The 25,399-nt window shown below is 54.0% G+C and overlaps 1 protein-coding gene across 18 annotated transcripts in view; it reads right to left on the bottom strand.

Moving 5' to 3' along the window:
- Positions 1 to 25,399, bottom strand: part of NFASC (neurofascin) — a 175,465-nt gene that overhangs the window by 33,131 nt on the left and 116,935 nt on the right. For 7 of the 18 annotated variants that reach the window (XM_031438737.2, XM_031438744.2, XM_031438738.2 and 4 more), the window contains 16 exons: positions 23,898 to 23,948; positions 17,656 to 17,767; positions 17,054 to 17,238; positions 15,606 to 15,737; positions 12,652 to 12,795; positions 11,884 to 11,995; positions 11,366 to 11,532; positions 10,725 to 10,872; positions 9,363 to 9,487; positions 8,451 to 8,495; positions 7,078 to 7,179; positions 6,427 to 6,624; positions 5,535 to 5,605; positions 4,012 to 4,234; positions 1,863 to 1,978; positions 48 to 252 (listed from right to left, as the gene is read on the bottom strand). In XM_031438737.2, coding sequence (XP_031294597.2) covers positions 48 to 252; positions 1,863 to 1,978; positions 4,012 to 4,234; positions 5,535 to 5,605; positions 6,427 to 6,624; positions 7,078 to 7,179; positions 8,451 to 8,495; positions 9,363 to 9,487; positions 10,725 to 10,872; positions 11,366 to 11,532; positions 11,884 to 11,995; positions 12,652 to 12,795; positions 15,606 to 15,737; positions 17,054 to 17,238; positions 17,656 to 17,767; positions 23,898 to 23,948 — 2,136 coding nt within the window. The remainder of the gene's footprint in view (positions 1 to 47; positions 253 to 1,862; positions 1,979 to 4,011; positions 4,235 to 5,534; positions 5,606 to 6,426; positions 6,625 to 7,077; positions 7,180 to 8,450; positions 8,496 to 9,362; positions 9,488 to 10,724; positions 10,873 to 11,365; positions 11,533 to 11,883; positions 11,996 to 12,651; positions 12,796 to 15,605; positions 15,738 to 17,053; positions 17,239 to 17,655; positions 17,768 to 23,897; positions 23,949 to 25,399) is intronic. The other 11 variants (XM_031438739.2, XM_031438751.2, XM_031438753.2 and 8 more) reach the window with 6 other exon arrangements.

Below are 25,399 nucleotides of genomic sequence, written 5' to 3'. Positions count from 1 at the left end.
CGCCCCCCTCGTCCTGCCCCACCCGGGGAGCTGCGTGCCAGACCTACCTCCTTCCGGGGTGGTGAACTCCTTGGTCTCACTGCGAGGCCCATCGCCTCGCCCGTTGACCACAACCATCTCCAGCTTGTAGTTGCTGTAGGGGAAGAGGCGGGACACCACGCCCCGCAGGCGGTCGCCGGGGAAGCCAGCTTGCTGCCTCTTCTGAGACACCCACAGGCCCTTCAGCAAGCTGCTCTCCCTCCAGTAATAGGCCTTCGGGACAGAGGCAGGCCGGTGAGGGGGGGCTGGGCCGGGCGGGTTAGTGGTTAGTGCTGGCGGCAGTGACTGGTCTTCCCTTGGCTCGCCACATCAGTCCCACAGAGGCTGGGGGAAGGGCCTGACGCCCCCCCTTTCGTGAGCCACTAGAGAGTGGATGTCAAACAGAGCAGAGGTTTTTGCTTTCGGTCATTTTCTGAGCCACGTCACCTCTCAGGCAAGTTAGCCAAACGTACAGCTGAGCCGCTCCGTCTTGAGACTCATCTCCAAGCTTGGGGGTAGGTTGCTCAGGGAGTCCGTGCCAGAACCACAAATCTGAGCCAAGGGTCCAGGCATGGAAAGCTCTTTTCTGGGCTCAAAGACCGCGTCACCCTGAGTTAGATTTAGTACGGTTTAGACTGGCAGCAGACAGGAGTTGAAAAGCAGCAGGTACCCCCAGAAGTCTGAATATAAGAGAGGGTTGATTGAATCCTTTGAAGTCAAATGGTTTCTTTTAATATTGTTGGAAGACCTTTAGGAATGGGATAGTGGTGTGTCCAAGTCAGTGGGAGAGCAGGCTGCAGGGGACGGGGCAGGGGAGCCTGTGCAAGGGGCAGTGTCACAGATACAGCCGAGAGAGCCTGAGACACGAGGTCTGATGAGCAGGGGATGAGAAGCCCCAGGTCAGGCTGTCACACCAGCATCACCCGGTGCCTCCAAGGGCAAGGTCAGGAGGAAGTCCAGACTTGAGAGGGGGACCCGATGGGAGCTTTAGCCAAAAAAGTCTCCAGGCAAGTAGGTTAACGGGTGCAAGTCAACATTTGGGGAAGAGCTCATTTAAGCGTATACATCATCTTGCCTTCCTTCCCCTACCAAACTCATCGCCCAGGAGGAGACTGACTCCCTCTGTGTGCCCCCAGTTGTCCATCAGCCAACTGTCGATGACCTCTAAGCCACAGAACCCGTGTTTCCCCAGGGCTACAGCCTCCCCAGGAACTTTTAAACAGAGCTACTCATCAGGGACAGCCTCGCACACCCCGGGTTTTCTCTCCCTCTTCCCTCACCTCAGCTCACACTTTCAAAGAGACAGATGGCAGGGGTGGAAGAGAAGGCCAGGAGAGGCCAAGAACCGACCTCAATCATCGGAGTTGGCTGTGACAACAGGGAAGGCGTTTCCATCCTTCTAGGGTCTCTGCCTGTTAGTGGGGGCTTCATGAAATCAGACCGGGTGAGGCAAGCAGCCCAGCAGGGACCATTAGGGGAGGGCAGGGGTGCAGCTCAGCGGTGCCTCAGCACTGCTTCCAAAGACACGTGTGTCCACACACACACACGTATTACGAGCATAACGTGCTACGTAAGGTCCCCCCAGACCTAGCGCCCTTCACGCCATTTTCTGCTGAGCCAGAATCTCCCGGCATACCTGTTGCAGGGTACGTCTGGGAGCATATCATTTTTTTCTGGGTGTATTTTTGAACAGCTAGCCCTAGACATCATCTTCTTGAATCAACTCTGGATCCAACAACTCTCCCTGGGACCCCTTGCAGATACCTGCCAGCCCGCGTCTGCTACCCCCTCACCCTGGTTAGCGAGCTGGGTGGTTAGGCGGGGCCCAGAGCTGGCTTCCTCACTCGGTACTCTCTGAGCTGGCCCTGGACCGTGTCGGAGTAGACGCGGTTCCACTGAAGGCTGATGGCTGTGCTGTTCAGGACTCGGATTTTAACGTCAGTGGGAGCAGCCCTGGGATCTGCAATGTGTCAGGACAGAGAGCTAGTTATGCAGGCTGGGCTGGCCCCTGGACTCGAGTTCCCTCTCAGACTTGCTCTCTGCTGGCCTGTACCTCCGCTCCACTCTGGACACTGGGTACTCCCCGAGGGCAGGGGCCACGCCTCCTCCATCCCCAGCCTGTACTTGGAAGAGCCGGGGAAGGGTCAGGACAAAGGGATGGCAGTCCAGGTGGAGGGATCTGCCTACACGTATGGAGGGCAATTACGTGCTGCCCTCGTATGCCGGGAGTTTGCCCCTCTGTTGCACTGTCCGCCTTCCCCACCCTGCCCCGTGACCTGGGAGCCATCCTCTCCGGACTGTGTCAACACGGCTCCTTGCTCTCAGGCTTCCAGATGGGTCTGCCCAAAAGGAGGCGCCAACAGGAGATCCCAGGGCAGGAGGAAGGGGAGGATGGTATCTGTTCCCCTGGCTGCCTCTCTGCGGGGCTGCAGGATGACAGCACTGCACCCTTCGACCCAAAGGCAACCCTCTCTGGCCGCGGAGACTCACCTGCCCCCTGCCCCTCCAGGCCAATGGTATAATGGCATCCTATGCTGCTGGTCCTCCAGGTCATTTGCCAGACCTTGCTCTTTTCCCTCTAACCCTGTCCTCGTCTTAGAAGTGGTCCCCTCTAAGTGGCGTTTGTTTCCTTCCAGGCCCTGCAGGGGATGTTACCCACAGACTGATGATGCCCTAACCTAATTCAGGAAAAGATTCTGATCCTGTGGCTCCCTGGAAAGGAAGGGCCACTCCCTCCTCTATAACTGATTCTCATCTCCATTTTCTCTACTCTGCTGCAAAAGCAGTTCTGCCCCTTCCCCTCTACAGCATCACCCGCGGGGCAGACAGATGCGATGGAGGCTGTGGGGCAGTGTGTGAAGTCCAGGGCGAGAGGTTGCCTTTTCCATACTTACCCTCCAGGAGTCCCCACCGGCTTCTGTCTGGAGGTGTCTGCCACCATGGAGATGAGGAGTGGGACGGACAGAAGGCCTGCTGATCCCCCCTATTTATCTCCCAAGTGGGTCCCATCCATAATCACCTCCAGGAAAGTGGGGCACAGGGCTCAACCCTCACTTCCTCCCATTCACTATTACGAACACCACTGGCCTTCCTCCTGAGCCCAGAACTGGCCCATGTGGCTCTGCTCCTCCCTAAGACTCTCCTCCCTTCCTTCTGGTCACCCCGTCCACCTAAAGACTTCTTGGAGCAAACCTAGACCCACCAGGGCATGGATTGCTCTGACCAGGAGGGGTGCCACCGACCCTCCTGCTTTGTTCAGCAGCCTACAGGCTTGATGTGCTGGGGACAGAGAGGCCACCACCGTCTGGAAAGCCAGGCACATACTCCTACATATACACCCAGAGTCTTGTTGACAGTACAGGGACAGCCTCCAAAGAACTTCTCTTCTCATGTTCAGTTCCAGGAGTTAACAGCAACAGTGGGGATGCCAGCAGGTGGCTGGTCTGGAGCTCCAGGCTGGGGGCTCTGTAGATGTCGGTCCCTCAAGATCTCAATCCCTCAAGGATTCTCCTGGGACCCCAGGGGAAGAGTCTGGCCTGTGGCCCTGCTCCCTACGGAGGAGTCTAATTATGGCCCTTTGCAATGCATGGTCCTGAAGTCTTTCTTGGTGCTAGCAAGGCTTGGCAGTAAGGTAGACCAGAAGGCCTGGGTTCTATTTTCAAAGCTGACATTTACTACTGTGCAATAGTAGCAGGGGTCTCCCTTGCAGGGCCCCAGTTTTCACGTACATAAAATGAGTGCATTGGCCTAGGGAACCATGTTCAGTAATTCTAACTAGTGTTTGGATGATAATGCTTCCGCTCCTGATGCTTTCTGGGGCCCGTCTGCTGTAGGCCACTGCAGAGGATTTCTCTTTCCTGGGAACTGGCTGTCTTCCCAGGATGTTCTCGGAAGTCCCACGGCCCCCGACTCCCCCAGGTGTTCCTGGTCTGCGAGGGTGGCCTGAGCGGCCCAGCGGTGAGGGTCCTGGGTGGGGGCGGGGAGGGTACTCACAATCTTCTCCGGAGTAACCGATGACAGTGTCTGGCTCAGGACCTTTCCCAAAGTCATTTTCGGCCTGGACTCGGATCTCGTAGGGCACGTAGACGGGCGTCTGCCCCACGACGTAGCGGGAGCCCCACACTGTGGCGTTGTTCCAGGTCTCTCGGGTCTCCCTCCGCCGCCACTTGACGATGTAGCGCAGGTTGGGGCCAAAGGCAGAGGTGGCATTCATCGGCTGAACAGGGAGAGATGGCAGGGGTGGAGAGGGCGCGGGCGAGGAGGCCCGGCCTCCCACAGCCTTCAGTCTACCTGCGCCCGGCAACCTACCCCACCTGCCCAACAGCGACCAGCTCCCTTGCAGAGCTGAGGAGAACATACCCACCAACGCCAAGTCCCCCCGGAGCCCAGAGTCCTATGAAGCCAGCAGCATGCAGATTCTCCCCCCAAGCCCTGGTCACTCTGACTCCCACCCCCTTGGCAGGTGCACAGGGAGCGAAAGCTTTACTGGCAACAGGACTCTTTCCTGTGATGGAGCAACCAGAAAACAAAACATAGACAGTGACATAATGATCTCCAAAGCCAGAAAGGAAGGAGTTTTGGTTTAGCCTGCTGTCAACGAATTCAGTTTCCAGATTTTAGTCCTACTGAATCCATGCGTGTCTGCCCTGTCCTTCCCAAAAGGCCGGAACCCAGAGTGGGCGTAACTCTGTCTTTACTCCCTAAGGGCCAGGAAGCAGTCCCCTGGGAGCTGTGGATCAGGAACCAACCCTTGGGAGGTCCTGAAGATGAGCCCCGGTGTCTTAAGTCTGGGCTCAGCCCAGTTGTCAAGTCTGCTGTGAGACCAGGCCCTCAGAAGATGGGGGTGGTCAGTGATCCCAAACATTGTGTCTCTCTGTTTCCGTTATTCATGGCAACAGCACAAAAATGTTAATATTTCAGTGGCTGAATCTGAATCTCTTAAGTTTGGAAGTGATTTGAAAAAAAGTCATTTTGAGGCCACCTATCCCAGTTTTGGTTTGGAAAATGTGGTCAGTGAGCCAAGATGAAGACGGACTTTCCCAATTCTGGCCTGGGGGCATCTTTTGAGTCACCTTGTCCATCCTGGACTTAAAGGTGGCCGGCACTGGAGGACTAGTCAGCCACTGGTCTCTCCCCTCTCCCAACAATGTCCAGTAGGAGGAACCCAGAACGCCCCAAAGCGAGGTCCTGGTGTTTAGGCTAAATCTTTCCTAGAGAGTCATCTAAATCCCTCCTTCTTCTAAAGAAGTCCGTTTATTCTGCCGGATTCTGATTTTGCCAACCTGACAGTCTGTGCTCCTCGGTCACCACTGCTCCTGCTCTTGTCTTAAATCTTGCTCTCAGACATCCACCTGCTTGGTTTCTGGATGCTCCATGCAGGGAAGAGTGGCCTCCACACCAGCCAGGTGGTCTGACCACCCCGCGGCCCTGGGGTCCGGGTATAAAGGGCGAGGGCTCCCAGGCACAGGCTGCTAGGTAGGCCGGCCCTTCCTGGGTGGGCTGGGAGGGGCTCTTACCGTCCACGTGATTTCCATGTTGTTCTTTCTGGTCCCCTCTCCCTTCACATCAGAGGGGTTGGACTCAGGGGCTGGAACCCAAATGGATACAAATATCAAGTCCGATTTGTGCATCACAGGGCACAGTACTCAGCTCCTCTCCCCCAACCCAACTGGTCCCTTCCGCGCTTTGTCTTTTCTCAGCATCTTTCTAAACACTCTACCCCATAAGCAAGTGAACTTGCTCTGCCGCTTTCTCACATGTATGATGTGCCTTCCTAGCTAAGATTTAAACCCCCAAAGCGGGGATGATTTCTTTTGAATTTTAACTCCTTACAAGACAGCGTTTATCATAAGGCTTTCCACACTTTAGGTAGTCCATACAGCCAATTCAATGTGGATCATCCCCTTTGTGGATTAGCCACTAAATGTGTTAAATACCAGACTGGTTTATCCAGCATTTAATATTTTGGGGAAGCATCTCCACCCTCAGTGAGCCAGTGAGTGTGGTTTCAGAAATGTAAACATTCCGCTACCCAAGTGTGTGGAGAAATCTGACACAATGTCAGAAGGTATGTTTCTATTGCAAACTGTTGCCATGGCTTTTCCCTTTAAAGCAGATCACCAAGAATTATTAATACTATTAGTAATATTAGTAATAACAAACATGACATTTAACACGTATTGTGTGCTTGCTATATGCCAGGCATCATGGTAAGAACCCAAATTACATTTCAAACGTAAGGAATCCTCACAGCCGGCCCGGGATGATAGTATTCTCAGTTTCAGAGATGAGGAAGCTGAGCCTTGGAGAGGTTAAGTCACGTGCCCGAGTTTGTGTGGCTGGGGCTGGAGGGCACTCGGTTTGAAGTCTGGGTGCCTGGTCTCGGACCCGTTAGCCCTCAACACTCACGTGCTCCGCTGGTTCGGTAGCGCTCGGACGGGAGGCTGGGGTGGCTGCTGCCCACCTCATTGATGGCGATGACCCGGAACTGGTAGTTGACATATGGGGACAGCCGGAGGACGGCTGAGTTGACACTGCCCGGGAACTTGGAATGGTCGTGCCAGACCCCTGGCTGGAACTGGTCCTCTTCAAACTGCACGACGTAGTCTGAGGGGGCGAGGGAGACAGAGCTGTTTGAGGAGCTGAGCTAGCGAGTTCTCTCTCAAGGCCGCTCCCTCTGGGTTTCCATTAGTCTGTCTAATCTCCTTTGGGTAAACAAAGGCACAGGTGGTCTTTGCAAGACACAGAAAGGGGAACCGAGGCCTCCCTGCATCCTGTCAACAGCCCAGCGGGGAGAGTGTAGCTTGGTGGTAGGGCACATGCTTAGCATTTACGAGGTCCTGGGTTCAATCCCCAGTGCCTCTATTAAAAAATAAAAATTAAATAAATTAAATAAACCTAATTACCACCCCTCACTCCAATGATGAAAAAGAAAAAAAAACAGCCCAGGGCACACATCAAGTGAGGCAGCAGTGGGACCAGAAAGCAGGGCAAGGCCTCTGGCTTCCAGGCTGCCCCCGCCCCTCCTCTCCGGAGGGGCGCGCGGGGCCCCCGGCTGACCTGTGATCGGACTGTTGTTGTCGTCCCCCGGGATCCAGGTCAGCCTCACACTCCTCTCAGCCAGGTCGGTGAGCTCCAGGTCCCGGGGTCGGTCAGGCCGTCCTGGCAGCAAAGAGGAAGACATCACGCAGGACTCCCGAGTTAGAGCCAGCCGGTCCCCGTGCTGGTCTCAGTCCTGGACACCGTCCCAGGGACAGGTCCCTGATGGGCTGAGGTCACCATCAGCGGGAACCAACTCCAGCTGGCCTTGGAGGGTCAGCACAGGAGCCACCCCCTTCCCTCAGGGTTCAAGGAAGAACAAAGAGGAAACCGCAAATTCTGCCACCCCCAAAAGAGTATCGAAGGATGCAGGACACGGAGAAAACTGGGACCACCCCTCCCCCACTTCTGTGGATGCTCTTGGGGGGCAAGCCTTTGGAAAATGCTGTCCCATGCATTAGACCCAAGGTCACAACCTTTAGGAAAGCCGGTGAGGATGTATGAGATTTTGTCTCATTTTCTCATAATAATCCTCTACTCTGTGTGCCAAGCCCTGAAGGGGCAGGAGTCCAAGGGTTGTTTGGGGTGCTGAGCAGGGCAGACCAGTTAAGGGAATGGGGGGGACAAAGACAGAGGACCAGGCCAGGGACGAGATAGGGACTTGAGTCTAGAAGCTTCAGTGATGGACAGCAGGACAGAGGGGCCCCAACAAGGGTGGGGCAGCATCTTTCTGGGGCCCCAGTCTCATTAGATGTCCTAAGTGGGTGCCGTCCTGGCCTGGGGATAAAGCCATTGGGCCACTGACTGGTGAGGGCAGGCATGGTCTCTCCCCCATCCTGGATCCTGGAACCAGCCACTTCCACATTTTTTGGCTGGCTACTGGAAGGATCTGGAAGGTGAGTCAGGAGCCCACATTCGTGTGTGTTGCACACGCATGTGTGCAGGCTGTAAATGGGCATACAGCAGCAGCTGTGAGAAGGCCACAAAAAAGGTGCGCCTATGGATAACGAAGCAAGTGGGCTTTCCCAGCGGGACCGGACACACTTCCGAAGCCTAGCTGGGTGAAGAGACCAGGCCTCCCCAGGGAGTGGTGGGCGTGGCCAGAGGTGAGGGGCGGGGCGAGACAGCAGGCGCTCACGCGGAGCTCAGTCTGTGAGAGGAGCGGGAACCCGGGTCATGATGGAGCTCAGGGAGGTGACAGAGTAGGGCTGTGACAGGGCTCAGGGAAGTGACACGAGACTCTGGAGAGGAGTCGGATTTGGCTGGGGGTGGGCGTGCTGCCCGCTGGCCCGCTCACAGCACACCCTGTCCTGCAGCGTCGTCCCCCTCCTAGACGCCGCCCTCCCAGACCCCCAGGGAGCGCCTGGCGGGGTCCCGGGATTAGTAGGAATTACCTTTGGGCAGGGCTGCCAAACGGTTAGTTGGAGTGGCCTGATCAGCTGCAAAGGTAAGATGGGTTATCCAGGTTAGCAGGTTATCTGGGGATAAAGGCGTTCTGGGAGGGTGGGGCTAGACAGCCTCGGCTTGAATGGCTGCCCCTGCACATCTTCACCGCCGCCCCCCTCCCCAACTTCCATGGAGAGTAACCCCCCCGATGAAGGCCCTCCTGTGTTTCCTCCACAGCCGGGGGTAGAAACTGTCTCCTTCCTGTCCCAAAGCTACTTCTGGGCCCTCCGCTCCCTGTGACTGTGCCCGTCCACCGGGGAGGGACGAAAGCCGCTGACAGTAACAGCAGTAGGGCGCCCAGAGAGCGCGCAGAGGTGAGGAGGAGGTAGCTTGCCTGGGAGAGGCTGCCTCCCCAGGCCTGGGAGGGCTTAGTGTTCACAGTCTGGCCTGGAGACGAGGGCAGGGTGAGACGGGATCGCCTAAGTGCAAGGCTCCCCGTCAAATCCCACCAAGAAAGGCGGGCAGAGAGTAAGGCCAGCAGAGGGTGTTGGAAGGACAAACACAAAGTTCAGTCTTGTTTGAAGGATGGATTGTTTTAATCGGTTTAGTGGTTTAGAGTTAGCTGTAACGTTGGCAAAAAATGACCACAATGAGAACCTCCGTCCATTCCCGCTCTCATTCAGGCCCCCTTCACTGAGGATTTGGGTGAGTTAACGATCTCATTCAGGAGGCAGGGCATCCAGCCCAGCTCATTCCCAAAAGGAGGAGCTGCCTAACCCTGAGGTCAGAAGGCAGGAGGACCACCACGCCTAGCTGGCTTGCTGACCACAGGCACCACCCTGGGAACCATCCACCGCTTCTCTGGCCTCAGGGAGAGGGGGGAGGGAGAGGTCAGCGCCAGGATGGGCAGCAGCAGTTACCTAGCACGGTGAGGTAGGCCTTGGCCAGGTCTTGGTCCAGCTCGGTGCTGGCGACACACGTGTAACTGCCCTGGTCCCGCTCTGCCACACCAAAGATGGTCAGGGAGTCCTCCTCCTTCTTCATCCTGCAAAGGACCCGGGAGGGGTTGGGAAGAGGGCAAGTAGGGGGCAGTGAAGGGGGGAGGTGGGGGTGCCAGGCATTGCCCATCTGCTTTCTCCCTGGAGGGGTGACGGTGAGTCAGGAAGGAGAGGGCAGCGTCAGAGTCTGGGTGGCCACAGCCTCTCCTAGGGGACACCAGGCTCCATCTCAATGCTTCACGAGAGGCAAGGGTCTTCACGTCAACTTGAGCACATACAGTGCCTGATGGAGGGCCCTGACCCGCCTTCGCTGTCCTCGAGTCCCACTCTGGTTCTGTTCTCTGCGCCTTTCCTGTGCTGTGTTCCCCTCCTGAATGATGGCGCAGTTAGGCCCACCCCCCAAAAGGCAGATCATCTTGTACTTCCAGCTCTGTCTTCAGCCCAGATTGGTGCCCATGCTCTGGCCAAGTGCCCTGGGCTCCTCTGAACTGTCTCCCACAGAAACAGGAAGGCACCCAAGAGTAGGGTGGACTGTGAGCATCACTGAGTGTCAGAATGCCTGTGCCTGCCCACAGGGTACACTCTGCGAAAAACCAGATGATCGCTGGAAACAGCTGGTACTCATGCCCCACCCGTCCCGGAGATGGAAGAGGGTACAGCCAAGAGCCTGTGAGGGAGGCTCGGACCAGCTGTTCTCAACCCTGGCTGCACATCACAAACAACAGAGGGGGGCGACTTTTAAACACTATCTATGCCTGGGCTCTCCCCCAACTCCAATTAAATCCGTACCTGGATGAGGGAGGGGGCAGTGTGTGCCTAATAAATCGTCCCAGAAGCAGTAAGGGCTGAGAACCACACAAAACACAACGGTTAGAGTCTGCTCGGGCAAACCCTGCCCTCTGCTGGGGAACGGGGGCACTGCAGGCAGGGCGAGGGGACGGGGAGGGGGGTCCTGGCTGTGACAGAAACAAAAGGAGGAGGAAAAGAGGAGGAGTGAGGGGAGAGAGGGAGAAAAGGAAAGAGAGAAAGGAGTCGGTAGAAAGGAGAAGGAGGAGAGAGGAAAAGGAGAGAGAAGCAGAGCGCTGATGGGAGAGTGGGGTGCAGGGGTGCAGGTGTGGGTCTTCTCTGAGATGGGGGAGTCACCGAGGCTGTCACGCCCTCCTCAGCGTTCTGCAGTGACGCACAAGACACGGATTCCCTGGATTCTTCAGTGCATCACCAAGAGCAGGGGACAAGAAAACGCCCCAGACGAGCAGCAGGCAGGGAGAAGGGAGGAGCAGAGACCTGTTCCCAATGTACAGCGGCTCGTCGTCCTTCAGCCAGGAGACCGTGAGCTTCAGTGAGGGGTCGTGCTTCACGCGACACTCCAGCTGCACCGTGGTGCCCCTTTTGGCGACCTGGTCCTCAGGCATCCGGTAGATCCTGGTGGGGTCTGCGGAGAAGCCCCCGGGAGCTCATCACCAACACAGTCTCTGCCACCACCCCCGTGTGGTCACACAGTGTGACACGCATGACCGCCAGGTTAGCAGGACCACGGAAGGTGGCAGAAATAGGATTCGGTTACATGAATGGTAGGGGAGGTGATCCCAAATGGTAGACAATCCCCACATCCTTTCTATCCAGCTCGGGAACATGTGGCGCAGCTTCTGGGGTGGTAGTGGGGCGCTGGTGTGGGAAGCAGGCATCCCTGACTAATTCTACATGGGCCAGGCGGATAATGACTCAGTGTTCCCAGCGCCAGGCCAGAGGGAGGTCCTGGCCGCGGGACTCCCACGGGGAAGACACACAGACCTGGAGGGAGGTCCTGCTGGGGATTAAGAATTAGGTGTGGGACATTTCAAAGTGAGTAACACGTGGGATAACTCTGGGGAGATGGCCTCCTCGCCTCCCCGCCCCGCCCTCTGCCTAGCAACCCTCTCCTTTACCTTTGACCTCCAGGCGGACCTGGTTCTCAGCTTTGCCCAGGATGTTGGTGGCGACACAGGTGTAGATGCCTTGGTCCTCTTTGCGGATCATCTTGATTTCCAGACTGCCATTCTCGTAGACGTGGTAGTTGCCACCATCCAGGTTGCTTCCTTGCCCATTCTTAAACCTCACAACAGAGCAGCAGAACACACAGCATACTGAGAACGGGCCAGCCCAGGGAGTGGGGGCAGCAGCCACTCGAGAGCCCAGGCAGGGATGGGTAGGAGCCCGGCGCTAGGAACCCGGAGCCCTAAGCCTTGTGGGTCTGCCTCCAACCACTGGGTGGCCCTGGCAAGTCTCTGAGCCTCGGTTTCCTTCTTGGCACAATAAGAGGTTGACCTAGATGATCTGTCTACTTCCTCCCAGCTTCAACCTTTTAAGGCTGCCAGGACTTGCTGAATACCTATCATGGGCCAGACGGAGCGAGAACGGTGGGACAAATGACCCTGTGGGGGAAGCCTGGTCTCTTGGAACTTACCATCGGAGTGTGGGGATGGGAGACCCAAAGAACGGGCAGTCCAGCCGCGTCCGGTTGTACAGGATCACCCTGATGAGCTGGTTCCGGGCTGAGAGCATCCGAGGCGGCACGTCTGCAACCCCCAGGGAACTGGTCGTGGGTGGGGAGTCTCCCCTTCCTCTCTGCGCATCAGTCTTATCTCTACATGCCTTCTCCTTGCGGCAGCTTCCCAAGCCCCAGGGTACCTTCCCCTATCAACCGCCCTCCTTTAAGAAGCCTCTCAGGACTAGGTGAGGAAGGAGGAAGCTTATCCATCTGCTCTTAATCCACCCGACACCCAGTCCAGCTTTTACAAAGGGCTCCCCCAAATCTCCCAACAGGTTCTCCAACTAGGCTTCTCCTAGCTGCACCTGCCCGCTGCCCTCTCCCTGCTCCAGGAGAGCCACGAACATACTCGGGACTATTTCCCACCCTGAGACCATGGAGAACCCATGGTGAGTCAGCCTGGACACACCAAGGAGATGAGACGGTCCATCCTCTCATCCGGGGAGGGAGGAGGCTAAGACTGACTTCTTAGCATGGAATCAACTTGGTCCGCACATCAGCTCAGTGGATTTTAAGTCCTCCATCCTCCCTGCAAATCTCATCCTGGGTCTCGGTGCTTCCCCGATCCTGCTGCCCTCCTACCCCACCAGCCTGGCTGACCTCCGGAGAAGAAAATGTACCCACGAGGTGAGCAAGCCCCAAGGAGGCTCCGCCGTGGGCAAGCGGAGGGAGGGGCGCACTCACCCAGCACGCTGACGAAGGCATTGGCCAGCAGGTAGCCGTGCTCGTTGGAGGTGTTGCACTGGTACACGGCCCTGCTGCTGATCTGGGTGTCCCGGAAGATGATGGTGTCCCCGGCCACTTCGCGGTTTGGGTTGGGTGGTGCCGCTACAGATAGGAAAGATGCTCCTGGTGAGAACCGGGGGAGGGCAGGGCGAAGGGCACTTGGGACCCTGGCCAGGCCTCCTAGGACTGGGGTGCCATGGAGGCAGCAGCACTGGGTGGCTCTCAGACCTGGCTTCCGGCCCCACCATTGCCTGGCTGTGATCTTGGCTCCACCATTGAACCTGCTGGAGTTTATTTCAGTCCATGCAATGTGAACAGGAGTCCCAGTCAGACCTACATAGCAGTTGGGCAGATGTGGCTGAGACCGTGAGCTTTGGAAACAGGAGGGTTTTTTCCCCCCATATTATGGATTTTTAACAAAAATTGACGTATAATCAATTTACAATGTGTTAGTTTCTGGTGTACAGCATAGGGATTCAGTTATGCACACATACACACACATATATTCTTTTTCATCATAGGGTATTATAAGATATTGACTATAGTTCCCTGTGCTATAGGATAGGACCTTGTTGTTTACCTATTTTATAATTTGCTTATTTTTATTTTATTTTAATCTTTTTGGGGGGATGTAATTAAGTTTACTTATTTACTTATTTATTTGATGGAAGTACTGGGGATTGAACCCAGGACCTTGTCCATGCTAGGCATGCACTCTACCACTGAGCTATACCCTCCCCTGCCATTTATCTGTTTTGTATATAGTAGTTAGTATCTGCAAATCCCAAACTCCCAATTCATGGAAGTAGGAGAGGTTTGAATCCTAACCACATTACCTGCCAGCTCTATTCAATGCTTCAGTTTCCTTGTCAGCAGAATGGGGATAACATATCAGCTTGCGGGGTTTTAGGAGGATGATCTGAGAGTCTATGTATGAGCAGAGCACATACTGATCATCATTGTTATCATTTAAACTCAAATGTGTTCTGAAAAGAATAAAGCAATATACAACTAGATGGGACCAGCCACCTTCCCATCCTTTGAGCAGAGTACTCGGCAGACACTCACAAGGTTAAACGCGAAGACTGATGCCTGCTGGGAGCCAGAGGAGTCCCTGTATTTGCCAAAGCTCCCTGATCTTCCCAAGATGTGTGCCCACACTAAGAGACCACTCCCTCCTCCGGGCCTCCTGGTCCCATTCGCAGGGAGCAGAGAGCAGGGGCCGGGGCGTGCCCGTGGGCTCTCACACTGTCTCCGTATCACTCTAAGACCCGAGGCAAATCATATAACCCATTCTGTGCCTCATTTCCTTCAGCTGCCAAATGGGGAAGCATTTCTGCCATCCTTCCCCTTCTCTGAGGAAAGTTAAGATAAGAGAGTGATGACGGGATAACGAACTGTGCAGATAAAAGTTTTCTAGAATTGTACAGAATCACTTCTCTCGTCTTTCACCTCCAGAAGGTGCTTTTCCTCGGTAACATTTCTGGACTGGGCCAGATGACTTGGCTTGCGTGATCCGTGAACTCATCCAGGCTGGATCACACCTACCCCAGGAGTCGGCAGAGGAGGACACAGGGTCTGGCCTCGCGGGCGCCATCCGACAGATAGCAAGTCTGAGCCGGAACTGGGGTGTCAGCAGGAGGCGAACAAAGCTGAGGTCAGCATCCTTATCCTCCTTCCTGAGTCCCCACTCAGCAAAAAGGCACAAATAAAGCCGATGCCAACAACCTGACGCCTCCTTGCCCGGCAATTCTCACAGACCGGCTTTCCTCCGGGCCACTCCCTTGAGTGATGGGGGACCTTCCCAGGACCACGGCTCAGCTGCAAATCCTGGACTCTGCATTTATTCAGTGCTGCTGTGATGTTTAGCACCTTTGTTTGCCTTGTCTCCAAACAGCTACCAAACAGGGAGAAGGGCAGAGGGAGGCCACATGCACATGCTGCTCATATCCAGGGGAAGGGTGCTTCCTGGGGTAGCTAGACGCCCAGTGCTAGACGGTGCAGGCGTGTTGCGCTGTCACAGCAGTCCCCAGCTTCACCGCTTACCAGCCATGTGACCTCGGGCAGTTCCTGCACCCATCAGAGCCTCACTTCCTCATCTTTAATGTTTGAGATTAAAGAGGTAAGAGGGAGGTGCAGTGCCTGGCACACAACAGATGTCTAGAGAGGTGCGTCTCACCTCCTCCACCTGTGTCCCTGCCTCTCCACCTGCTTCTGTCAGCTGTTGCTCTGAGTTCTCACCATTTATTTTTTGCCCCCTCTGGTGGATAGCACTGTTCGCATTTCCTCTGATCCCTTAGAGAAAGGACATGACATTTAAAATGTAAACACAACTGGAGTGAATATGATGTGAAAACTTGACCAAGACCTCTGGCTCGAAGGGGCCCTGTAGGCACACACTCCAGCCTTCCGGGTGGAATGAAACTGCAGCGTGCATCTCTGCGCTCACGGGGAAGCTTCCCCTCGTATGTGACCACACCTTTCATATTGTTGCATAACCCTGCCTCTTATTTTGCCCTCAGCAGTGAGAGGGACTTGGGCAAACAACGGCAATGAGTTACCAAGCTCTGCTCTGTCTCCTGAGTCCCAGCCATCACTCAGAGCCCATCCATACTCTCTGGATGCTGCCGAGGCCTCCAGCCCTTGAACTGGGCTCTGCAGTTGTTAAGGGCAGAATGCAGAAATTGATTAAAAACTCCAAGGGAGCAGAAATCTCTAAACATGGGAACAGAACTGCAGGCCTCCTGTTCTCTCCCACACAAAGGAGGCAGGCTCCCTCCCTCTTGAGACGTCCAAAGAGATGGGCTGCCCCCTTACTTCTGGTACAACAGGGCTGGCCCACAGGGCTGGGGATATGAATCCTCCAACAGGAGACAGAGCAGGGGCAGGTGGGACAGTGGTATGTTACTCACATTGCAAAGGTTCCCCATTCACCATCCACTGGACGGTGGGCTTGGGGTTCCCATTGGCTCGACACACCAGTCTCCCGTCCTCGCCAGGAGCCAGGATGAGGTTCTTGGGTTCGTCCAGCCAGTAGGGAGCAGCTGGAAGACAAGGACAGGCATAGGCGGGGGTGTCAGGTGACACGGGCAGGCAGAAGGAATCAAATGGGCTCCCTCTAGGAAGGCAGGAGCCCCTGAGTGTCAGCTCCCGGCCCTGGCCACCTGCCCAGGGCTCATCCTAATAGGATGACGATCCAGCCTGCCTTTCGACGACTTGGGGCCACACATGCTGACTGGTTTATTTTGAGTTCACAGAACAACAGTTCTAAACTGGAGCTGCTCATTGGAGCCTCCTGAAGAGCTTTTCACAAACATGGATGCCAGGGCCCATCTTCGACCTCCTACATCAGAATCCTTGGGGAAGCCAGGCAGCCAATGCTTTTAGAGCTCCCCAGGCATTCATGATGTGCACCCAAGGGCTCAGGTTGGGGAGAGTGCTAAAGAAGGGAGGAGCTGTCCTCCCCTCCAGATTTCTGTCATTGCTGCTGCTAGACCAGACCATTTAGGAAAGGCCTGCTATTCATTCTTTTAGGCACTGAGCTTTGGTAAGAGCAGAAGCTCGTAGCTGGCCACCCATTCCAATTGTTTGGAAATTTTTCTGAATATGTGGCTGTGTATTTTTCCGAGAGGAGGGTCCTTTGGATCAGATTCCCAAAGAGCTTGCAACTTCAAGAAAGGTTAAGAACCCCTGGTTTGAATGTGGTGCTGAAATCACGGTCACAGGTCAACTGAACACGTGCTAAGAAAGTTCTTGCACTGAGGCATCAGACAGCATCATCCCCATCCTCCATTCAGCCCCACCATTCAGGCTGAGAAGCGACTGGTGCACCCCGCCACCCATGGCTGGGACCCGCAAAGCCACGTGCTCTCTTGCCTCCTGTAGTTCAGGTGGGCCATCTCTGCTTTTGGGGGAGGGAAGTGACTTAAAAAAAATAATTTGGGCCATGACGACTCTTCATTTTGAAAAAGAACCGTGCACAAGTACACAGACAGCACAGGGCTAAGACAACACACCGTGACCTGGAATGCAAAACGAAAGACAGGAAAGGCTCTGGGTGATTCAAATGGGTCACGGGAGAAGGTGCACCTGCTGAAGGAGCCCCAGGGACAAGGAGTCGTCGGGCAATGGCCAGGCAGGATCTCCCTTCCTTAATACCCTCCTCCCTCTCTCTCACACACACACGCACACAGACATACACATCCAGGGGGTGACACCATTCCTGCAGGTCACGATCGCCACTAATCAGTGTGTTGGGCGATTCTCCCACTCATCCTGCCCCGGCCACCCAGAGAGGGAAGCGTGGTCACGGAGTGTAGGGCCGGCAAAGTCCTCATAATGAGAAATACACACAACGTACCCTTTACTCTCACCGAGATCGTGTGCCGGATGCTGCCCATCTTGTTGGAGGCCAGGCAGAAATATTCCCCAGAGTCTTCCTCGGACACGTTGGTGATCCGCAGAGCCTTGTTAAAGTTCTCAAACTTGGCCTTGTCAGATGGGAGGTCTCCCCCCTTCTTGTACCACGCGATGTCTGGTGTTGGGCTAAGAGGGACCGAGTGAGAAACAGGGACTTATCACTAAATGTGGCTCTGCTATTTTTGTACAGAGCCTGGGACACCCAGGTGTCTTTAAAGTCCCCGGAGGATGCATGTCCTCTGGGAGCTGATCCTTCCTATGCAGAGGGGATGCTTGGCCACAGGGTGCCCGAGGGACTTATCTGAGATCACAGGAGGATCTGGTAGGGGAAGCCTAGCCATCTCCTTTCCTCATTCTCTAAAAAAGGAAGGCGGCCAGAATGGGATGGTGATGACTATGATTTGCAGAGTCCTCGCTAGGAGCTGTCTGCTTCTCTTTTTGCACCGCCCCCCGCCACCAAAATGCAATGAGAACAGATCATGCACAACCCCCACCCCATCCTCCTGAAGGATGGCCAGAAGTGGGGGTGCAGACTGTACGTACACCCCGGAGGCGATGCACTCCAGCAGGAGGTCCATGCCACGCAGCACCATCTGACTGCTTGCAGTGCCCTGGGGATACATGAAGCTGGGGGTTCTTTCTGCAACTCCTCGGGCTGAAATCGGATAGAACAAGTTCTTGTGAGCCCATTGCCCGCAGGGCTGACCTGGCTAGGCCAAAGCTGTCCGGCTAGAGAGAAATGTCATCCTGCCTCCTGCTTACCCCCGTACCCTGAGGGGCGCCAAGCCCCAGACCTCCCAGCTGAAACCACCCCAAGGGCTGGGGCATCATTAAGAGAGATGTGTTAGGAAGCGCGGGGCTCCTTGGCCCCACTGGCACAGGTGTGTGAGCGGCTCTAAGTTCTGAAAGGATATGCCGAGAGGAGCCCGGCTTCCTTCAGGGTTCAGTCAGCCTCTCTGCCCCTGGAATGGGGGAGGGGTTGCCTGAGCAGTGAGTGGCTTACTCCCTGAGCATCTTGTGTTAGGATCCAGAGGCCAGCACGGTGGCCCAGGGGAAGCCATCTCAGCAGCAGTGGAAGAAAGAGACGGCCCCCATACTGGGGTCACAGGACGGATAACCTGCTCTTTGGGACCCTGGAGACAAGGAGCTGGGATGAAGCCACAAAGACTCAGATGAACAATCAGAGATACAGGGAGTATTATTAATGGTTTAGCAAAGACATGGAGAGAATTAATAAACAGGGATGACAGGAAATCACTTTGGGGCCAAGACCATTCTGCTTCTTCACTAATGACTTTGGAAGGGGGCTGGGGAGGAGGGTGTTAATTGGATGTGAGAGACTGGGGGAGGGGTGAGAGGCAAGTGGCAGCCAAGATGGAGGAGGCGATCTACAATTCAACGAGGCTGGAGCAGCCGCGGGGGCTCGAATCAGTGACATGTGTGCGCAGGTTTTGAAGGCCAGATGGCGCACAGAGACTGACACTGTCAGGCAGGCTGTTTCCCTGTGGAAGGGGTCATGCAAGCCTGGGAACACCGCAGCGCAGTGGACCCCACCTTACCTGAGCCTCACCTCTCCCTCAGAGCTCTCTGCACAGCTCCACGGAGATGGATAAGACGGAACAGAGAAGGACAAGGATTTTGCAATGAGGAACCCCAAAGCCAAAGGGAAACTGCAGGAGTCACCCCCTGCTCAAGAGGTGTATGATTGTAAACAAGAGAAGTTGAAAATATAAATATAAGCTGGGCCTATTCATGGGTTTAATGGGTCTCTGACTCAGCTGGAAAGGGGGGAGGGGGAGGGGAGGCAGAGCTCCAGGAACTGGGAGCCCTCAGACACGCCTGGAGCGAGAACAAGGCACTCTTCTGGGCGGAGGGCAGGTGTTGTCACTGGGTGCTGACAACAATGAGGACAGAGTGGCAGGGGGATCTCTATCTTTGTGACATCGCTGGACTTGCTACGCTAGCTGGAGTCTGGCTGGAGCAGTGGGGATCCTGTCCTAGGGGAGCTCTCCATCGGCACTCTGGGGAGTGCATTTCACACAGGTGGCGTCTATTTTATCCTTTTGTCAAGGGGAAGAGAAGGAGGAGACAAATGCAGAGGTAGTGAGGCTGTTGACACAATTTACAGCACATGGCAAGCGATCAGTGGATGTCTGTGGGATGAATGAATGCAAGGCGAGAAGAGAACACAAAAGAAGGCGTCAGTTTACCCCACGTTCTCTCTCTTTCTGTAGATGTCCTCATCTGTCCCCCAGCACACACATATACAACAGTGGCTACGGAAGGGGTTAATCCATTATGTGGTTAATTGGTTACCATCTTTACCTATAACTCTTATAGCATCCAGCTCCCAGTCCCACAGAAGCCTGATACCAAAGCAGCAGCCTCCTCCCGCCCATCGTCACAGAATCACCCAAACGGTCAGACAACACAAGGTCAAGAGCATCATAAAGAAAAGATTTCAGGGCAGGAGGCTCTGGTGGCAGTTTGGTGAATCTGTTGAGACCCGGGGACCTTGGGGTTATGTGGAAGCTCGGTCAGCACACTCCTTCCACGTGGGAACAAAACCTGCAGAAACCAACGTGGGACGCTGCGGACACTTAATTCACACCGCAGCGTGCAGCCCCACAAGCACCCGTGACCAGCAAAGCATTAAGCATGGGGAAGGGGGGGACGAACACGAGACCCGCCGTGGCTGCCCTGACCTGCTGCAGCTGTGACTATAAAAAGGTTACAGCAACACCTCACTTGTCGGCTGTGGGCTCACAACTGCAGGGCCATCCCAGAGGAGGAGAAGCTACTGGGAAATGAGCCAAAGTTCAAAAATATGGGGAAGAACATCCTGAAAGCAGAGGTACCAATTGGGGCTACCCTTTGGTGAGCAGTCATTATGGGTCAAGGGCTGGGCTCAGCTCCGTCTCCATCATCATCACATTTAATTCCCACAGCAAACTTGGGTTGTATTAGTCCCACTCTCCACAGAGGAAACTGAGGCTCAGTGGAGTCAACAGACTTGCCAAGGTCACAAGCCCGCTATGTTTTGGATTCTGGACCACCTGGGGCCAAAGCTTCTGTCCCAGCATCTATTCTGTATCTTCTCTCTTGAAAGATGGATGCACTTCTGGATGGATGTTCCTACTTCTGACTTTGGGAATATCTTTCTTACTCAAACCAAAGAAAACCAAAATTGAAGGGCAAAAGAGGTCAAGTAGAAAGATATATATCTTTCTTTTGTCGTAATGAGCTGCTCTGGTGAAGTCCTTCCACTATGTTTTCCTTGAATATTGTTCTCACCATCTCAGCTAAGATGCCATCTCTCTTTGGCGGCTATCGAATAAACTCAAGCCCAAACTGGGAAAAAAAAAAAGAAGCTGGGCTGGAAATTAAGAGGCTCCAAAGGCATCTCAACAGGATTGTTAAGGCCACTGGAAGCTTGAAGAGGAGTCAGGGTGACACACGGCATCACTAAGGGATGAGAAGGTTGGACCCAAAGGGAAGATCGTGAAGAAGTGTGGTCTTATGTGAAACAGACTGACAGGAAAATTTACAAAGGATAATCCAGCTGGTGGCTTTGGGAGCCACTGCTCCCAAGGGAGGGCAGCTAACTTCTTTCCCTGGAGAAGCAGACCCAGGAAGAGTCGTGGTGACAAAGCTGATGACTCCATGAGACTCTGAATGGGTAGAAGATGGCAGAGTCTTTTCGGGTCCCACCCTTTTAGGATATCATAGGATCCCACCACATCTGAGAGGCAGGATTCAGCCTCTCCAGCTTGATGATACTTCTCTCACTCCCTCATCTTAGGCTGGAATTGGACCCAGTATCTGATCAAGCTCAGAGTCCAGATGCTAAAGCTCACGTCTGTGGGGATTCAGGGAGAGCTTCCCACGTGTGCCCATCTGACCTCGAGGCCAAGGGCGGTCCATCCTCTCCTGCTCTCACAGGCTGTGGTACAAGGGTGGGCTCCTGGGTTGCCAGGGAATGTGGGCAGCAGGAGGACATCAGGAGACACCTCTGCCTCAACCACTTCGGCTTTAAAGAGCCCAAGAAAAATGCCCCAGTTGTCACCTGCAAGGGGACAGGTCAGGACTGCTGAAAATCCGAGTGGCTCCGCTCTGTCCAATACTCCATGTGAGCAGAAAAGAGTTCAATGAATCAGATGTATCTGAAAATCTTTGCCAAAAACAGTTTTTAGGGGTGGCTGGGTCCTACCTTTGCTTCTGATTCTGAGAACTGAGAACTCATGGGGCTGGATCCCTGGCGTCTCATCTGACTCTTGGCTCTAGGAACGGCTGGCCAAACCACTTCCGAAGATGAGAAAAACTCTTTGTCTAGTAACATTTGATACTTCCTACTGCCGGGAAATCTCTGCCATAAATCTGACCCAAGTGCCTCAGGGAGCAGTTGGAGCTTTTCTCTTATCTGGCTCTCAGTGCAGCTGAGATTCTGAAAAGCTTTCATTTTTCTGGTCTGCTCTAAAATTTCTCCTACCAGAGTACTCTCTTCCCATAATTGTGCCTGCCTCTCTCCCCTAAGCTTCTCTTCAAGTTCTCCATGCCTCTCTTATTTTCAGAAGCAAAGAACACTTGTACTGGACACAGTCAACACTAAACCATCCCCTCTGACACCAACAGTGGTCACACTTATCAACCAATGATGTGTCTGACACATACTAGGAACCATAGGCACACTGTCCTGTTTAATCTTCACAACAATCCTTTGGGGGCAGGGAATATACCCATTTTGCAGATAAGGTGATTAAAAGTTCTGACACACTAAATGACTTGCCCAGCATCACTCAATGGTAGGTTCTGGAGCCTGAGTTTAATTTAAGGCAGTCTGCCTCAGAGTGCATGCCCTTAATTTCCTGACTCCTGGCCTGGATAAATAAGTGGCAAGTTACAATCTCAGACCAGCTTCCCCCTGCTACTTAGCAGGTCCGGGGGCATCTGGCACATGTTCAGGGGATACCAAACCACTAGAGAAACCACTAGGACAAAGTCTAATTACGGGGCGGCCCTACCGTTACAAAAGAGACGTGACACATTTCAAAGCCAAGCTGAGAGGTGCACTGGGCGTCGCTCATCACACTGACTCTCTCTGTCCAGCTCCCTGAACTCAGGAAGGACCTTGTCTTCTTTCCTTCCTTTTCACTTTCTGTTTCTCTCTAGAAGCATTCAAGCTAGCTGTCCTTTGTTCAACATGTGCCTCACTTTGACTTCCTATCCTTTCCAGCTGGTGTCATACTTGGTCAGCTCTGTGCTACCCTGGATTGAGGAGATGAGGTCGATCTTCCTGTGAGAGCCTGTGAGCTCTGCTTGGTTTCATAGCTCTGGCTGATTCCTAATAAGTCCCATTTATTCACTTGTAATAGTAGCTGCCACTGGTCACAAACTGGTTTAAGTGGCTGAAACCACTCGAACTTACATCGTTGATAGAACAACTCTACCTGTATGTCCTCCTCAATGGTTTGTCTTATATAAAGCAAGGAGCGTGGGCCTGATGCGCTCTGAGGAGCCTTCTGGCTCTGATCTACTCAGGCTTTAAGAATACTTCCATAATACAGTACGCAGAACCCAATTAAAAAAATGCAGCACATTCCACACCAGTGCTCTGGGGCTCTTGCACAATGGTGGTTGGCCCCATTATTTTGAAAACAAACAATGCCCAGAATCCAGCAAAGGTTCCCTGCTTCCTCGGGCAGTAAATCTCTTTGGCAGGATCTCAGTGTGGCTCTGGCTGCTTGGTGCCAAGTTAAGGACTCTGCCTCTCTCCCCGGCTCTCACGCCCTCTCCCCATCCCCCATTTCAGACACGGATCATTGTTTATATTAGCACATCACAATACAGACACTTCCCATCTATCTCAGCCCACAACGACCCCCCTGGGGACCTGCAGCCTCAGCTTCTGAGGCGTAACTGATGACGGGGACCAGCTGCCTCTCCGGAGGCAGCAGATGATGATTCCTCCGGCTGCTCAAGGGAAACGCGACATTCTTGAGCCATGGCTGGGGGCTAGCGCAGGTGCGGAAGCAGCCAATTACTCTACTCATCAGTCTGGGCAACCAGTTGTGTGATGAGTCAGAAATATGCCTCCCGGAAATGGTTCTGTGGCTTGCAAATGTGTGGACGGGTGGGCACTGGATTTGCGTGCGCTCCCAGAGGAGAGGAGAGGCCCAGGTGACAGATTGCAGCGGATGGTCCAGCTTTTTTTTTTTTTCATTTCTACTTACCTTGGAAGAGAACTCAGAGCTAGCCTCTTATGCCTCTTTCCCAGATGGATTTTAAAGAGTTACGGGACCTGCGATGTGGGAACCCCAGTAACTAAGGCTGGAGCACAACGCAGGCAATTCACATCCAGACACTTAAAAGCTCACTAAACACACACTACAGAGCTTTCTGTATCCCTTAAACCACAGATAGGAACTCAACTTCCTGTTTCCTCCTGACTATGGGAACCCCTCTATCAGAGATTCTCCGTCCATCCACCACTGATTCCTAATTTTCTCCTGAACCGTCCAAGAAGCTCTTTGGAAGTCCTACTCTGGAATGACCAACTTGTCCAGAATTCATAGCTGGAGGCTGGCACATTCAAAGAGACCACACCACCACAGGAGCTGCCTCCGACTCCCACACTGGCCGCCTTCCTCCTGGTGAGCCTCGGTGCCCTGACCTGGCACCTGTCCGACCTGGCACCCAGCATGAGTTAATGACACGGTGTCAGTCAAGTTAGGCAAACTGGGGTTAGGACAGGCAAGGTTACTCCCAAGGTCACCACAGCGACTCACCACTGTACATGTCAGGGTGGTTTCTTAAGGACGAGTCGTTATAGGGGTGGTCTGCAATAAACAAAAGAGGGTGAGCAAACGGGGACCACGGAGAGGTCACGGAGAGGTCACGGAGGCATAAACGGGAGAGAACAACAGAAATGCAAAGCCACAGAACAGCCGAGGAGCACCAGTGGGCTTTTGCAAAGGAAACACACAGCAAATTCGGAAAGGAAATACGCTTGGTGAAGAACAAGCAACACAAAACAGCCCCCCAAAAGGAAAGAAAAGGTTAAATCCTGCAAAAGAAGGCAATAATAAGTTTCATTTTTAATAAAAAAAATTAGGTTTGACCTTTGATTGCTTGGTCCTACTGTATTTTCTGACAAAGGAGACAGGAATTAGTGGCATCTCACAGCAATCTTTTGAACAACTCCTTCCCCACCAAACCCTCAGTTCCTAGGCCTCTGGGTCAGGCCAGCTCCTGGGGTAGCTAAAGAGAAAGGAGTGTTAGTGAGCCCTGGGGAAGGAGCCAAGCCCTACCTGAGCGGAAGCTAACTTGCGTGGGGTGGGAGGGAGTGAGGGGAGAAGACAGAGAAACAGGTCATCAACAGAAAGGGACAGAGGGCCGTTTGGCAGCACCCCACAATCCTGTGCTGACCAGCAATGAGCACTCCCCACCCCGACCAGGTGGCACCGCCCTGGACTCCGAGATGTGTCTGTTGGCAGAAAGGCCCCCCTCTGAGGAGGCTACTCATCCAGCGAGGCATGGGGAGCCAAGCTGAGGTTTAGATTTTACGATGAAGAGGGGAGCCTGGGACAGGAGAGAGTGTGTGAGCTGTGAGCTCTATGCTTGGAACATAGAAAGCTGCTGACTGAGCTGGAGACTCAGAGCTCTAAAAGACTAGCTTGGGATGAAGACATTCCTTAAGGAATGGGATCAGTGGCCTCGGTTCCAATGTTAGGTGATTAAAACTTGTGGGCATTTAAGCCTCAGTGGAAAAGACATTTTGGAATAGGGCACAGAATCATGCCAACATCCTCAAGTAGCTTTCCATTCTCCTACCATCGTCCCCTTCCAGCTACTGGAGTCAAGTTTTGACAGCGCCAGCAGGGGGTGGGGAGCGGAACAGCCGCCTGGAAGCCAAGCTGACGGCCCTGAGAGCCTGGACCAAGCCCAACTGCCTGACGGGGGAGAGATGTTGCCAGCATATTTGCATATTTGAAGGCAGATCAAATCCTGTTACAACTAATGGGGGTGGAGGGTGGGAGCAACGTGAGCTGTTCTGGGACCCGCATTGCGAATTGCTGCGAATTGCTGCGAATTGCTGCGAATTGCGAATTGTGAATTTCGAATTTTGAATTGTGAGTTTCGTAGCTTCCCAAATGTCCTTAATACCCAGCAGGAGTTTCATTCTTCAGAACTATGCTTTAAAATGGGGCGTGTAGTAAAAGACCTAGCCTGTGTCTGGGAAGTCGGCTTGGGTTGAAATGGAACTATAGGTGGAAATTGATCTGCAGTG

This window comes from Camelus dromedarius, chromosome 21, assembly GCF_036321535.1.
Source record: "Camelus dromedarius isolate mCamDro1 chromosome 21, mCamDro1.pat, whole genome shotgun sequence".
Classification (NCBI taxonomy): Eukaryota; Metazoa; Chordata; class Mammalia; order Artiodactyla; family Camelidae; genus Camelus; species Camelus dromedarius.
Note: the sequence above shows the minus strand (reverse complement) of the source record. Positions and strands in the feature narration are given on the sequence as shown.